This window comes from Megalobrama amblycephala, linkage group LG1 (assembly GCF_018812025.1).
Source record: "Megalobrama amblycephala isolate DHTTF-2021 linkage group LG1, ASM1881202v1, whole genome shotgun sequence".
NCBI classification, from domain to species: domain Eukaryota; kingdom Metazoa; phylum Chordata; class Actinopteri; order Cypriniformes; family Xenocyprididae; genus Megalobrama; species Megalobrama amblycephala.
The window spans coordinates 15,658,525-15,675,089 of NC_063044.1; the positions used below are offsets into that span (position 1 = coordinate 15,658,525).

The 16,565-nt window shown below is 36.4% G+C and overlaps 1 protein-coding gene across 2 annotated transcripts in view; it reads left to right on the plus strand.

Annotated features, from left to right (window-relative positions):
- Positions 1–15,550, plus strand: part of tnpo2a (transportin 2a) — a 19,460-nt gene extending 3,910 nt beyond the window's left edge. Inside the window, exons 4-25 of one of the 2 annotated variants that reach the window (XM_048183418.1) lie at positions 85–234; positions 605–711; positions 1,639–1,772; positions 1,875–1,956; positions 3,629–3,751; positions 3,831–3,949; positions 4,382–4,442; positions 4,636–4,807; positions 5,043–5,195; positions 6,241–6,466; positions 8,335–8,506; positions 8,602–8,688; positions 8,777–8,884; positions 8,978–9,136; positions 9,395–9,482; positions 9,610–9,708; positions 10,391–10,486; positions 10,686–10,761; positions 10,888–10,987; positions 12,558–12,632; positions 12,738–12,880; positions 12,963–15,550. In XM_048183418.1, the coding sequence (XP_048039375.1) occupies positions 85–234; positions 605–711; positions 1,639–1,772; positions 1,875–1,956; positions 3,629–3,751; positions 3,831–3,949; positions 4,382–4,442; positions 4,636–4,807; positions 5,043–5,195; positions 6,241–6,466; positions 8,335–8,506; positions 8,602–8,688; positions 8,777–8,884; positions 8,978–9,136; positions 9,395–9,482; positions 9,610–9,708; positions 10,391–10,486; positions 10,686–10,761; positions 10,888–10,987; positions 12,558–12,632; positions 12,738–12,845 (2,495 nt within the window). In that variant the 3' untranslated portion in view covers positions 12,846–12,880; positions 12,963–15,550. Of the gene's footprint in view, positions 1–84; positions 235–604; positions 712–1,638; positions 1,773–1,874; positions 1,957–3,628; positions 3,752–3,830; positions 3,950–4,381; positions 4,443–4,635; positions 4,808–5,042; positions 5,196–6,240; positions 6,467–8,334; positions 8,507–8,601; positions 8,689–8,776; positions 8,885–8,977; positions 9,137–9,394; positions 9,483–9,578; positions 9,709–10,390; positions 10,487–10,685; positions 10,762–10,887; positions 10,988–12,557; positions 12,633–12,737; positions 12,881–12,962 lie in introns of those variants that run through there. The other variant, XM_048183426.1, reaches the window with a different exon arrangement.
- The last annotated feature ends 1,015 nt before the right edge of the window (positions 15,551–16,565 follow it).

Below are 16,565 nucleotides of genomic sequence, written 5' to 3' on the forward strand. Positions count from 1 at the left end.
CGTGTGTTGTTCCATAGGGTTTCAGACAGTCTTTATATGTGCCTGATTATATAAATGTCTGTTGCCTTTCTTCACGCTCTACAGATGAGCCCACTCGATCTCTCAGCGGTCTGATACTGAAGAACAATGTGAAGGTTCACTATCAGAACTTCCCTCCTGAAGTCGCGCACTTCATCAAGCAGGAATGTTTAAACAACATCGGAGACCCTTCCCCTCTCATCCGCGCCACTATCGGTGAGTCTCTCTGCGTGCTCTAGAGTAAGTCAAGCATCTACAAGACTTGAATGCTATTGACCGGAAATTGCACTTATTTTTAATAACTGTTAAATGTAATCTTTAGCAAATATCAGAATGAATATTCCTTTCTCATACTAATTCATTATAATGTGGTGATGCTTAAATTTAAGATTGCACAAATTATTATAATTTTTTTTTTTTTTTTTACATTTATCGATTAACATGAAAATAATTACTGGCTTATTGCTATTGGACATAATTGTATTATTTGTGCATCCCTACAGCAAGCAGTTATCATGTAGTTCTGTTGCTACTAGTAAGCACTCAGTATCAGGAAATGTGATGATTGCTTTCTCTCTTTGTTCAGGTATCCTAATTACAACGATTTCCACCAAAGGGGAGCTGCAGACATGGCCAGAGTTGCTGCCCCAGCTGTGCAACATGCTCAACTCGGAGGACTACAACATCTGTGAGGTCTGTGCAGTGCCTCTGTGCTCTTCATAGCTGCCTTAAAGGGTTAATTCACCCATAGATGAGAATTCGGTCACCGTTTACTCGCCCTAATGTTGTTCCAAACCTGTAAGACTTTCGTTCATCTTCGGAACACAAATTAAGATATTTTAATGAAATCTGACAGATTTCTGTTCCTCCATTGAAGGACTATTCACACAAAACTCGGATGCTTCAAAACTTTCATAAAGAGATCATAAAATGTGAATTGAGTGGTGTTCTGAAGAGACATGATCACTTATATAATGCTTCCATTTACCAAATTTGCATCTACTATGTACTTTCACTGATCAATGTTTATATGTGAATAAAAGCCTAAGTTAAATTTGTTCATCATAAAGCGAACATGTCTCTTCAGAAGATTTAGATTAAAGGTGCCCTAGAATTAAAAATTGAATTTATCTTGGCATAGTTGAATAACAAGAGTTCAGTACATGGAAATGACATACAGTGAGTCTCAAACACCATAGTTTCCTCCTTCTTATATAAATCTCATTTGTTTAAAAGACCTCCGAAGAACAGGCGAATCTCAACATAACACCGACTGTTACGTAACAGTCGGGATCATTAATATGTACGGCCCCAATATTTGCATATGCCAGCTCATGAAAATTCAGGGGACACCTTAGACATCTTTTAAAAAGACGTTCTACGGCACCTTTAAACTGCTCTTCATTCATACAGATTTATTTTATGATCTGTAGGGGAATAGCAGTTAAACCACACTAATTCTACTATTCCACTTCTATTTTGTCTTGCACATTTTCTAATGCAAATGTGTTTGGAAATTATGCAAGACATGGGTAAAGTGGTCATGACGCTTTCTGTATCACATCCAGAAATGCTCCTCGGGTGTGAGTTGTATCTTAGTTGGGTCTCATTCACACACAGGGCTCGTTTGGAGCTCTACAGAAGATCTGTGAGGACTCGTCTGAGCTCCTGGACAGTGACGCTCTGAACCGACCCCTCAACATCATGATTCCCAAGTTCCTCCAGTTCTTCAAACACTGCAGCCCTAAAATCAGGTCAGTCTGAAGGGAAGGATGGGATTTTTTTTCAGGACTCTACTTCTGTTCTGGGATAAAACATTTATGGGGAATCTAATGGTGGTTCTTGTGGGTGTGTAGGTCTCATGCTATTGCCTGTGTGAACCAGTTTATCATCGGAAGAGCGCAAGCCCTGATGGACAACATTGACACCTTTATTGAGGTACCTGCAGTGTGAACATGCTGGATTTAATGATTTTATTAGCATTATACGTCCTGTTTGGACAGTAATTATTTCTCATGGGGGATGTCTGTAAAAATAAATGTCCATGGCACCTCAGTGATTAAAAACGTATATATTTAGATGGCGATTTATTCAAGGTGCAGGAGCGAGTTCTGTGATCCTACAAACCTGGGAATATGCTGCTCTCGTCGTCAGTCACATGATTATCAGCTATTGAAAGTCTGTTATCGCTTGGACAGTTATAGATTTATATTTTATTTAAAAATAAGAAAATGGACACTCTATAGTGTCTTGCATTTTATTTCTCACAATGATGTCTTTTTAAAAATGTGGAAGTTAGCAGAAATAAGTTAACGCAAACTATATAAACATCTTTGACGCTCTTCAGAGCGCTTGCACAGATACACACGGGCGTCTATCAGCTGATCCCTAATATATCCGCTGATAGACGCCTGCTTCCAAATGCTCCCGTGTATCTGTGCAAGTGCTTGGTGAAGAGCATCACAGATGTCTATTTACATGTTCTTGAAGTGTTGGTCATTGTAGCCAATCACAGACATATCTGTTGAGCGCATGAACACAATGGCCAATCAGAGGTGTCTGCTCAACAGCGCTCAATGCTAGGGGGAAATGCTGGTATTGTCACCACTAATCATGTCACTTTACAGTAGAACCCATTTCTACGGCTAAAACGCATATGGAAAATAGTGGAGGACACAGAGTGAGCTGCAGCAGGAAAACATGATCCAAGTTGTCTGAAACATGAGAGTGCTTTATATTTAAGCGCTTCAAACAAAAGCATAAGTGTTTACTGCGTCTTGCCATCTCATGCTTTGACAGATGCGTGTGCTGTTTATTGTCTCTGACGCGTGTTTTTCTCAGCACGTAACTTATATTTACAGATAAGGATATATCCACTTTGTCAATGTCCCGCATTTACAATTGACATTTGACACCGGACTAAGACTAAATTAACACAATTTTTTTTCAGTGGTCGACCGACATATCACCAAGGCCAATGTTTGACATTTTTAATTATCGGTATTAACTAAGTTTTCTGTTTGACTTTTATTTTGACAGCTATGAGAACGCTAACTCCAGCATGCACAGTAACAAAGTAAACTGTATACAAAGAAAGTATTGTTGTGTTTGCTTTTATATTAGTGATAGAAAGGCAAATACTAATACTTTCTCATCTACTGTCATCATTCAGTAAATGTGCATTTATATTACTTAAACAAGTGTTTGAATATCTAATAAACCTTTAAAGTATACATTTCAGCAATTAAGCATGTTTTATATCTGCTTTATATTGATCAAAAAAATCAATATAGGTTGACCACTACTAATTTACAAAACAAGTTTTGGATTGATCTCTTCTTGTAAACTCAGATAAGGATTTGAACAGGAATTAAATTTACTACACAACCTTGGTGTTTGTCAAAAAACAGTGGGTAATTTGGCTGTGATTGCAGCAGGTGGTGGGAGGAAAAACACAGACATTTTGTATTCGGTCTGCAATAAATTGACCAACTAGCACCTGTAAATGTTAAAATGACCTTACGTCCCCATGTAAAACAATTACCACCCAAATAAGCTATACTGTAATTGCAGTGTTTTAATCTCTCTTCCTCCTTGCTTGTTACTGCAGAGTCTGTTTGCGCTGGCCGCAGACGAGGACTCGGAGGTGCGGAAGAACGTGTGCAGGGCTCTCGTCATGCTGCTGGAGGTGCGAGTTGACCGACTCATCCCTCACATGCGCAGCATCGTTGAGGTAAGTTGATTGTGATGACCCGGAAGTAGTGTACATCTTGACCAATCAGAGATGCTGATTATGATGACTGTTCCTGCAGTACATGCTGCAGCGCACACAGGACCCGGATGAGAACGTGGCTCTGGAGGCCTGTGAGTTCTGGCTTACGCTGGCTGAGCAGCCCATCTGTAAGGAAGTCCTGTCTGGACACCTTGCACAGTAAGTGACCTTTCTCTTTCCTTGTAAGAGTCGTGCAACAAGCGCATTTGCTTCAGATGTCAAACGCGCTGCAAAACCTGACTCAGAAAGTATGTTTTATGCTTTTTGAGCCCCCAAAAGTTGGATAAACTAGGTAAAACTTGTTTAATTGAAGGAATAAATCTATATGTTGTGTGCATTACATATTCCTTTTGATTTTAATCTGTTGAAATACATGGCTGCTTTTGAATGGGTGTCAATCAAGAAAGGTGCTTTTTGCAGCCAGTTGGTATAGTTAGCATATCTACAAGAAGGGGCTAACCTATTTAGAGATTCTTATGTTTGCTTTATTGTCAGAGATGCTTTTGTTTATTGTTGCTTTTGATTTATACCCCAGTATCTGTATCTCATCCATCTATACCTAAAAGACTTCCTGTCTTTGATCTGTCTTAGACTCGTTCCTGTTCTGGTGAACGGGATGAAGTACTCTGAGATTGACATCATTTTGTTAAAGGTTAGTTAATTTGCTTCATAAGAAGTTCTACAACCAGCCTGGCCTCGGGTGTGACGATATCATTTTTCCTGATTTTCTCCATGATTTTCAAGTATTCATACTGTCTGACCCAAGGCTTTTGACTCACAGTCATTGCTGTCCAGAATTTCCCAGCTGCTTTTCATCACATGGTGATTTCCTACTTCCCGTTTAGGGTGATGTGGAGGAAGACGAAGCCGTGCCGGACAACGAGCAAGACATAAAGCCTCGCTTTCACAAGTCTCGTACGGTCACCCTTCGGCACGAAGGTGATGAAGGGGAGGAAGGAGAGGACAGTGAGGATGATGACGACGATGACGACGACAGTCTCTCCGACTGGAATCTACGTAAGCGTTTTTGATGAAAAACCAACTTGATGCTTGTGAAATATTGCCTATTTTTAGAAGCAAATGTCACATACTTGGTGTTTTCTGTGGAGATGATTACACTCATAAATGTCATGAATGTCAGTGATGTTCCATTACTCATACTGTCTGATCCACAAAGCTTGCTGTTAGATTGGTGTTTGGAGAAATCCGAGAGGTCTTAACCCTGTGTGCTACATGTGCATTTGCTCTGTAGGCAAGTGTTCGGCAGCAGCCCTTGATGTCCTGGCAAATGTGTTTCGGGATGAGTTGCTGCCCCACCTGCTCCCTGTGCTGAAGGAACTGCTGTTCCACCCGGATTGGGTTGTTAAAGAGTCTGGCATCCTGGTGCTTGGAGCCATCGCTGAAGGTATCTTACACTGGATGAGAGGACGTGTAAAATGAAAAACCCTCTTTCTACTAATTCTTGGCTTTGTTCTGAATTGAATGGTAAAATACAGCTCACTAAATACTGTGAGTGCTGTTTACTGCCTACTATTTAAAAGAAGACTGACATTTTTGAACAGAAGTATGCAGTATAGGGAGGTCATGTGATAGTGTAGCATATTATATATATATTTGTTTTTTGTAAAATTTTTACTTTTTTGTGAAAAAGATTGGCAATTATTCATAGCAAATCTGTAGAATGGATAAACACAATTTTGCACCAAATTTACAGCAAAAAGTGAAAGACCATTTTTGTATAATTATACGATAAACATGATTATAACATTATCATATAATATTGTATCTTAAGGACCTTGGTCATTTACACCCCTATGTTACATGCATACAACAATTTACTATGCACTTTATACTTCTGTTCAAAAGTTTGGGGTCAGTAAGAGAATTTTAAAAAATATTAATATTTTAATATATATATAATATTATTAATGTTTTTAATATAAAAGTCTTTTCTGGTCACCAAGGCTGTTTATTTGATCAAAAATAGTAAAAACAGAAATATTGTGAGACTTTATTAGAATTTAAAATTAATGTTTTCTATTTTTTTTTATATTTTAAAAAATTAATTGATTCCTGAATGAATTTTCAGCATCATTACTCCAGTTTTCAGTGTCACATGATCCTTCAGAAATCATTCTAATATGATTTTTTTTTTTTTTTTTTTTTTTAATTTATTTTATTCATTCTTTCAGGATTCTTTGAATAGAAAGTTCAAAAGAACTTTGAAATAGAAATCTTTTAAATAAAATATCTTTTTTCAAATAAAAAAAAATTAGAAATGTTTTTACATATTTTATCACCTAAATGCAACCTTGTTAAAGTATTCATTTCTAAAAAATAAATAAATAAATAAAATTCTGACCTGAAATCTTTGAACCGTAGTGTATATCCTGCAAAAATATTTGAATGGAAATGAGTTTTTTTTGACCCTGTTCTCTCTCTTTCTCCAGGCTGTATGCAGGATATGGTACTGTACCTGCCTGAGTTAATTCCTCACCTGATCCAGTGTCTCTGTGATAAGAAGGCACTGGTCCGCTCCATCGCCTGCTGGACTCTGAGTCGCTATGCACACTGGGTGGTCAGCCAGCCGCCTGACTCCTACCTCAAACCCCTCATGACCGAGCTGCTCAAACGCATCCTCGACAGCAACAAGAGGGTTCAAGAGGCTGCCTGCAGGTGTGTTTAACCCGCTGTTGAAGAAAGTACACCACCCAGACCGGCTCCTAAAACTATCCAATGTCTGCTTGTTATTAAACTAGTAAAGTAGATGTATTTTGGTGAATTTATCAGTGTTGTTATTATTAAAGGGTTAGTTTACCCTAAAATGAATTACATTAATTACTCACCCTCATATCGTTCCAAACCCATAACACTTTCGTTCATCTTCAGAACACAAATTAAGATATTTTTGATGAAATCTGAGGGTTTTCTTGCCTGGAAAATCCAGCCTCACTGTACCAGCGGATGAGTCTGGTCGGCCATCGATTTCTAGGGCGGAGCAAATACGAGCAAACAGGAAGCGGAGTAAACCAATCAGAGAAGGGCGGATATGACATTAGCAAAGCGACAAGAGAGTCAACAGCGAAAAGTAAATAATGTGTTTTTGGTCATTTAAAACTGAATTCACGGCTGAATAGAACAAACTCTAGGGTCTCCCGAGTGCAATCTTTGTTGATATTGAAGGGACTTTCGCCACACTAGAGTGACACTGTTTGCTGTGTCGAATCTGATTGCATGGTACGGTTTGGAGTTGACTCGAATCGTGACAGAGGGCGGACTGACCAGACTGATATATCTTGTAGAAGATGTATCAGTCTGGCCTTGCCAGGCAAAGGGTTTTCTGTCCCTCCATAGACAGCTATGCGACTACCACTTTGAAACATGCTTGAACTTCTGTTGACTACAACTGATGTGAGTTGATGAATGTTTATATGTGAATAAAAGCCTAAATTCAATCTGTTCATCATATAAAGTGAGTCTCTTCAGAAAATTAGGATTAACCTGCTCAATTCATATGTATTAGTTTTACGCTCTCTTTATGAACTTTTTGAAGCATCAGTTTGTCGTGTAGCTGTCAATGGAGGCACAGAAATCACTTATAATATCTTAATTTGTGTTTCTGAAAATGAACATAAGTCTTACGGGTTTGGAATGACATGAGGGTGAGTAATAAATGACATAATTTAAATTTTTTTGGGGTGAACTAACCCTTTAAAAAAAAAAAAAGTTGACACCAGACAACACCGCCAGACACTTATGAATATCTGAACATGCAGTATATGGAAAGCAAAAAACAAAACCAAAATGTTTTATTACTAAATAAACTGCATAATGTTGCATTATCTAATAGTGCTTTTATGCACGGATTGCTCCAGACAGCGCTGTATGAACTCGTGACACCATCTGCGGGACACCCTTAGCATGTTAGCCAGGGCGTTGAGACTGTGTTACTCACCAGCTGCCCAGTATTTTATTTTATTTTTTTAATGAATTTTAACAATGCATGGTTGTGTGAAAAGTGATATGACTTAGTGCGGTCATCAAATTGCTTTTGTAATTATATAAATATAGTCTGACACAGTATGTTTCAGCATTGTTCAGTTTTGATTCGCAGTAAATGCTGCTCTGCAAGTGCTGTGTTTGAGTCGCTTGTTTACGTTTGAGAATGCAAGGTGCGCCAACACTCTTCGGGGGTTACTTTTTTTTTTTTTTTTCTTTTCTTTTCTTTAGCTGATCACACGCCTGGGGCCGGTTCACACAGAACGTGTTTTTCTATTCCTCTGCGCTACTTTTCCATTGTTTTTTAAATATAAACACGCTCTAGATGGACGTGTTTAACCATAGATTAGTGTCTCTCGGGATGACACGGCATTATAAAAATGTGGCACTTAAGTTAAAAGAGGGAAAAAAAAAAAAAAAAAGTGTCTCTAGACTTTGCACACAACCCCCCCACTCCACTAGCCTGCTGAAATAACATGCCAACACACTGCTTTAACATGTTGAGCTAATGCAGATCTGTTTTCTTGGGTTTTTCTTTCCGTCAGTGCATTTGCGACCCTGGAAGAGGAGGCCTGTACAGAGCTGGTTCCCTACTTGAGCTTCATTCTGGACACACTGGTGTTTGCCTTCGGGAAGTACCAGCATAAGAACTTGTTGATCCTCTATGATGCCATCGGGACCCTTGCTGACTCTGTCGGACATCATCTTAACCAGCCGGTAAGATCATGTTCATTTTGAGCATGAGCATGATTCTCAAACTTTTTCATCTTTAATTAAATATGACTTTTTTTTTTTTTTTTTTTTCTGAACAGGAATACATCCAAAAGCTCATGCCCCCTCTGATTCAGAAATGGAATGAGTTAAAAGATGAAGACAAGGATCTGTTCCCCTTGTTGGAGGTAAAGTAGTTCTGCCCTTTTTGGATTGTGTGATATTCATACTTCAAAGACATAAGTGTCTTAAGAATTTGTCACTTTTTCCTTGTAGTGTCTGTCTTCAGTGGCCACAGCACTGCAGAGTGGCTTCCTGCCTTACTGTGAACCAGTTTACCAGCGCTGTGTCACCCTGGTCCAGAAGAACCTCGCTCAAGCCATGGTCAGTCGACATGTACGCTTGTTTGAGAATGAACACCATTGCATGTTGTCTGTGGTTCATTCCCTAGATCTTTTCGTCCCGTTCTTGTTGTAGATGTATAACCAGCAGCCTGACCAGTATGAGGCCCCTGATAAAGACTTCATGATTGTGGCCCTTGATCTGCTCAGCGGTCTGGCCGAGGGGCTCGGAACTCATGTAGAGCAGCTGGTCACCCGCAGCAACATCATGACCCTGCTCTTCCAGTGCATGCAGGTACGGGTAAATACGTTGGGATGGTGTGTGTCTGTAAGGTTTTGTTCATAATTTCAGCTTAAATCCAAGTGCAAGGTAGTAGTCTGTAGTCTGGTATAGTTTATCCTCAAGTGCTCAAGCAAACAATTCAGTGAAATGTACAAAGGCAGTGCTCTTGTACAACAGCATATATAAAGTAATATAAATAACTTAATAATAGAAAAGCTAATTGTGCTGTATGAACAAAGCCTAAATGCTTTATTTGTCTTGTAATTAAAGGACACCATGCCAGAAGTGCGACAGAGTTCGTTCGCTCTGCTAGGAGACTTGACGAAGGCGTGTTTCCTTCATGTGAAGCCCTGCATTGGTGAGTTGTGTTCTTTGACATACTGAGTAAAGCCTGACAGTTGGAGAGCCAGTTTCTCATGCTAGCTGTTGCTTCTGTGTGTGTTGTGCTGGTCAGTTTGTCATTGTTGTCCGTTTACCCCCTCCAGCTGAGTTCATGCCTGTTTTGGGTGTCAATCTCAACCCTGAATTCATATCTGTGTGCAACAATGCCACATGGGCCATCGGAGAGATTGCTATTCAGATGGGTGAGTGTTTATGCACACATAACTCCCACCCATATACAAAATATTCACTGCGGTGCAGTTATTTTCTCTGAATAGCATGTAATGTATTGTGTTTTGGGCAGCCATACAAAGTTTTGTTTTTTACATAGTATTACTCAATGTTTGCAGATTTATTTATTGTCTGCGTTTGCTTATTTACTTATGCATTTATTATTTGCTTTGCCTTTTTACTTACCGACATTTATTAGTAACACTACATAGAAAATGTATAGGGGTGTGTGTGTGTGTATTTAAGTACAATATTTTATATTTACATTTTTTTTATATATTGCTATACATTTAGAAACAAAAGGGCATTAAGATAGCTATACTTAGAGTATGAATGTCATTACATTGCGATAACAAACAACAAACCAAGTAAATTAATTAAAAATAATAATTTAAAATAAAATTTATTAACTAGAAATTCAGTTGTTGAATTAAAATTGCTTTTAAAAATGAGACAGAGCTGTTTTTTTTTTTTTTTGGTTAATGTGGATAGTGTGGGAAAAGTTGCAAGGAAAAAGCTTTTGAAATTTGTACTTGAACTTGTACTTTTGAACTTGTCACTCTCTATTCAGCGGTTAATTTAGCAATGAATGCATCGGTCAGATTTTTTTTTTTTTTTGAGGAATGGCTTTCATCAATTATCTTTTATTTCCAGGTACGGAGATGCAGCCTTTTGTGGCCTTGGTCCTCAATAACCTTGTGGAGATCATCAACAGACCTAATACACCCAAAACTCTTCTGGAGAACACAGGTGATTAGATCCAGCATGAACAATTCACACAGTCACTGCAATAAAATCGCACTCAATATATGAAGAACCCTAAAACAGACATTCGAAACCTGAATTATCTGTGGAAGCGATTTTTCTGATTTGTGTAGCTTTGACTGCTGCTAATTTTTACCTTGTAACTTTGACACACTAATGTCCCTTTTTTGTGCTTTTGAAACAGCCATTACGATTGGTCGACTGGGATATGTGTGTCCACAGGAAGTTGCCCCCATGTTGCCACAGTTCATTCGCCCTTGGTAAGACATTGATTAAACCATTGAGTGGGTCTTACGTGTGAATTAGTTCTGTTTTCATCTGACTTAAACTATGAAGTCTAAAAAACTTCTGCTCTAAACAGTTTTTTTTTTTTTTAAATAACCTAGGTGCACATCACTTAGAAACATTCGTGACAATGAAGAAAAAGACTCGGCCTTCAGAGGCATTTGCATAATGATTGGGGTAAATCCAGGAGGAGTCGTACAGGTGAGACGGAAACAATTCAAGACCAAATCCATTATCCAAATGGAGATTTCAAATTTAGAGTTTATAATTTAATAAAACATTTTTTTTTTTTCTAAATGTAATGACATTCATGCTATATAGCAATATTAGAAATAGAAGCAACATAAGTATAAAAATATTATATATTTTATGTATTTTTATTTTCTGTCCACCTTTTTTCTCCACCCCATGACTTGCGGTAAACTGTAAAAATCAGTGAAAGGTTCGCAGTCGCACAATAAACGCTATAACGTGTTTTTTTTTTTTTTTTTTTTTTTTTTTTTTTTTTCCGTTTTTTTTTTCTTCAAAACTGGGTTCAATAAGATGAAATTATTGTACTCACCCTTTAAACATTATACATGAATTTAAATGTGTAAACGCATAAATTAATTACATAGATCATGAATAACCACAAAAGCGTGTATATATATATATATATATATATATATATATATATATATATATATATATATATATATATATATATATATATATATATATATATATATATATATATATATAAAAAGCATATGTTAATCAATATAAATAGCCTTAATCAAAAATGTTCATTAACTGGAACATTGGTAATATTTCAAAGTGAATTTTTACAGGCAATATTGTATTTACCTGCTTTAGAAACATTCCAGTAAACACTGCTAATAAGGATTAGAACTGAAAAGGGGAGACAATTACATTTTAAAGCATCTGTGTGAAAACAGACGTGAGGATTTGAGGAAATGAGATTCTTAGTGCATTCCAGTGAATTATTAATGGGATATATCGTAAATTAACCACAAATGTGCAGTATGTGTTTTTTTTTTTTTTTTTTTTAACTGTTACGGCAGAATACAAAGGAAAAAAATAATGCTCAGGAGCAAGAGAATGCAGCGACTGAACCAAGCGTTACATTACTCTCCTGACGTTTGAAAATAGAATATGAAGGACATTTTACAGTTAATTTATTCAAATTGATGGATAAGGATTATTTGTAGTGGAAAGTTATGATTTGAAATGATTTCAGTCTTTTTAAGAGGAACTTCCCCAAACCAGAAGTGCCTCCCATAATCTAAAACGCAGTAGACTTGTTAGGAAAAAGGTGGATACATTCTCTTATGCACTTACTACCTTAAAATATAAATAAAATGTGTGTGTGTGTGTGTGTGTATATATATATATATATATATATATATATATATATATATATATATATATATATATATATATATATATATATATATATATATATATATAATATTTAAATTAATTATAAAATTAAACTTTTTATTTTTTAATAATTTAATGTAAAATGTAATCCCTTTTATAGCAATATCAGAAATAAAAGCAATATAAAAATTGAATTCATTCATCTCTACATTCTCTTATGTACTCGTGTAGTGCTACTTATAATAAAGGGATCTACATACCTAAATAAACCTACCACACTTATCTATCCTCTATAAACGAGGAAACATTTGGCCCAATTAAATAAATAAATTAGGGTTGTTGGTCTAAAGGTTCCAGTTTGGCTTTAAACTGTTTTTTTTGGGCACAGGACTTCATCTTTTTCTGTGACGCTGTGGCCTCCTGGGTAAATCCAAAAGACGATTTGAGGGACATGTTCTACAAGGTACAAATACACTTCTTCAGTAGCTAACAACTTTGATTTGATTGGTTTACAGCTGTCCAAGAAAGGAGCATTTGTTTCAAAAGCATTTGTCCATATCTTTTCTAGATTTTGCACGGCTTCAAGGATCAGGTTGGCGAGGATAACTGGCAGCAGTTCTCAGAACAGTTTCCCCCGCAGCTGAAAGAGAGACTTTCAGCCTGCTATGGCGTGTAGATGCCGCACCGGCTAACATGGGAATCAACTATTAGGTGAGAATAAAATCAGAGATAAAGAAAAATAAGTTAAAATAAAGCAGTGGAAACACTGAGCCACCTTTTTCTTTACATGCAGGTCAAATCTACGGGAGGGTTACTGTCTGTTTGTGGGAACCACCTGCTGTCGGAGCCAAAGACGTGTGACGGTTTGTGATCTGGAGTGATCCCACTTCCTCCGACTGTGTGAAAGAGGATTTGAGAGAGTTAATGTGAAATCAACCTTTATATTGTCACAGTTTGGCTTCTTACTCGCTCAGAACAGGAATGAAACCTGAAGCTCAGGGATCTTGATCGGGAGGGAGGGATCGTTCAGGCAAGATTCACCAGCTGCTTATTGGACAAAACAACGCCATTCAGTAGTCCAGCCTTAGCAAAGCATGGCTTCTCAGCTAGATGCCAAAAGCACACACACACACACACACACACACACACACACACGGAAAATGCAACAAGCGGCATACATGCTTAAGGCAGACTGCTTGAACAAATTTAGTTTTTTCTTAAAGCGATCACCCAAAAAGGAAAAGTTTCACCTTTGCGTCACTCAAAACTATGTGTAACTCATCTTTTGAGATGTTGGTTAACATAATACTCTTGCATAAAACAAAAAAAGTGGATTATATCTCCTAATGTTAGCATTTAAAAGTAGTTTTGCAGTGTTTTCCAAGTCTGCTGAAGCCATGCGATGGTTTGTTCAAGAAACGGGCTGAAATTTAAGTATCTTAACATAAGATGTGCTTAACTCTTACCTTTGTGCATTCTTATGCATTTTTAATGCTGTAGTCATTATCCACTTTTATGTTTTATGCAAATTTTCGTTTTTGGGTGCACTTTCACTTTAAAAGTTCTTAGTTTACTGGTAATTATGTTTAACAAGTTTTAAGTGTTGGCTAATGACAAAAGCATGCAATCATTATGACATAAGTACATATTTCTGTATTTTCTGCCTGCTTAATTTCTTTCCGCAGCAACATTACATTGAGCTATACTTTCATTCCATGAAGAAACTGCTTATTTTATGTATTGATAATTCTGCTGTAGCCGGTAAAGGAACCATAACGGAGTTGCTGATTTTACGAAGGTCACATGATGTTTCATTAAGCGGATACCTAGTCTTGTTTAGCAAGCATAGCAAGAAAGGCAGTGAGTTTTCTTTACAAAGTAACTAATAAGTAATCTCTTTCCAGTTCGATCGATGCGATCTATATTTAAGCATTATTCCTTTCATGTTGCAAACATCACATGTAAAGATTGAGCTAAGAAACCCAACAACAAGAATTCACTGTAGAGATCGCTGCTTTTAAAATAATCGATAGGGAGGTAATTAACTATACTTATTAAGGAGCTTTAGTTTCTGGCGTTATTGATAAGCACTTTCTCAAATAAGGACTGTCAGGTTCCCCCTCAAGGATGGGAATCTATTCAAGTTATGAAGGCTGTTTTGGTTATAGTAAGAATGCTTGGCTTGTGTAAGGACAATCGAATTAGCACATGAGAGAAAAGGCTGTTTGTTTAATGAGCTTAGATTTAACACTGGGTGTGCTTTTAGCAAACAAATCTAGCCTGTGTTCTAGCATATAATGTGGTAAGATTCTTCTACACGATATGCAATTGTTCTATTAGACAGACTGATGAATTGTGTGAATGTACAGTATAGGTAATCAGGAGTTAAATGAAAATAGAAAAATGTCATTTGATTCATTAGGTATAATGTAATTGGAAGTACACTGCTCTGTTGATGGGGTTTAGGAAAGGGTTCCCAAATCTTTTTCCCTTCTTATTAGTTCTTTTGATCATGCTTAAGGTGTTGTCCTGGTTTTAAATGCCTGCTAAAGCAATATGCATGTTCGTCTCTACGAAAAGACAATTGCATCTTAAGGTTTCTTCTCTCATCATTAAACACTAGCTCTGACAATCTCATTTTTATAATGTATACTTTTTTTTTTTTTTTTTTTTTTTAAGCTGCTCCACCCTCTAGGGTTTTTTTTTTTTTTTTTTTTTTTTGTAAAAGCCTATATTCCAACATTTAGACTATTTCAAAGATTTTGAAAACAACTTTTGTTTAAAATGGGATGTGACCTACTTTAAGATTTAATTAAACTGAAGTTTAACCTTAGATTTAAAAAAAAAAATGGATATTGAAAATTGTGTGGTCCTATTTTAACATCATGCTGTTAAGTATTTAGAATTGGAAAAGCAACAAATTTCTAAATAAGTGCAAGGATGACTTTGCTCCTGTTACTGTAATAACAATATGCTGCCAAGCAGTCCTGTGTTCCTCCAAAACCATGTTATCTTTTTTTTTTTAATTAATTTAATTTTTACTTTATTTTTTTTTTACGTTTTTGTTTAACATTGATTTAAGTTTGTTAATATAGTTTTGTTTAATATATTTTATTTTGTGCACATGCACAAAGATTTTTTTAGACTTTAAAAGTTTTTTTTACTTTTTGATTTTCTTTTTGTTTAAAGAATTTTTATTTAGTCAGATTAAAAAGGACAAATGCATTTAGCTTATGATTTTCAGAAAGTCTGCTGAAGCATTGCTTTTCCTCCCCCTTTCTTTTTTTTTTTTTTTTAAATGTTGACTTGTTTTTCAGTAATCACCTTTTCTTTAAATTCTTTGAATGGGGAAATAAACATTTTCTGTCAAATTAAAACAAATTGTGGTCTGATTTTTAACTTTAGCTGTCCAGATGCTGACAAAATGGCCTCTAGACTCACTGGAAGCTGTGGCAAAACTGCATGAACAAACATGCAAACATACACGTATAGTGGTGTTTTTGTTCACTATATTGAATGGCAAAACATTTCTCTATACTTTACTGAATGCCAAATCATTTTAATTTATAGGGTGTGACAACTGAAACCGCTTTCCCCACTTAATATAATCTGCAAATTACCTAATAATTTTGGGTTGTTATTAGGGGTGTGACGAGATCTCGTGTCACGAGATCTCGCGAGACTAAAGTGTCACGAGATTTCTCGTCGAGGCGAAAAGTAGTCTCGTGATGTTGCCATGACAGAGTGTTAGGATGATTAGGAAAGAATATGCCACCGCTACGTTTACGTTACGCCTCCACTGTCCTTTTGCTTTGTGTTTAAATAAAAAACATTTAATTCAATTGGATAACGGTCGCCGCCGCTCCATATTTAAAGAGTTACGCGCGATCGCTGAAAGTGAAAGTAAACGCGCGCGCGCATTCAAACGCGATTTCAATACCTCGCATTTTGAAAGCGGCTCCTTGATTAATGCAAATATCTCTCAATATGAAAGCTATTTTAGGCTGGGAAGTGTAGCTGTAACCATCTCTTAGCTCTGTATCAAAGAAAAAGTTGGTCTTATTTGCACTTTGAATATTGAGAGAGTGTGATTATGGTTTCAACTTGTAAAGTGTTACCATAAAAATGAATAACAGTTTTCTCTTAATCTTATTAAGCACAAACAATAAGGTTTCATTTGTTAACATTAGTTAATGCACTGTGAACTGTCATCAACTAACAATGAATGACTATTTTTATTAACTAACATAAACAAAGATTAATAAATACTGTAGCAAATATATTGCTCCTTGTTAGTTGATGTTGGTTAATACATTAATGTTAATAAATGAGACCTTATTGTAAAGTGTTACCATTTTTATTTATACTGTTTTTATTTCTATGATCAGTTTGTGGA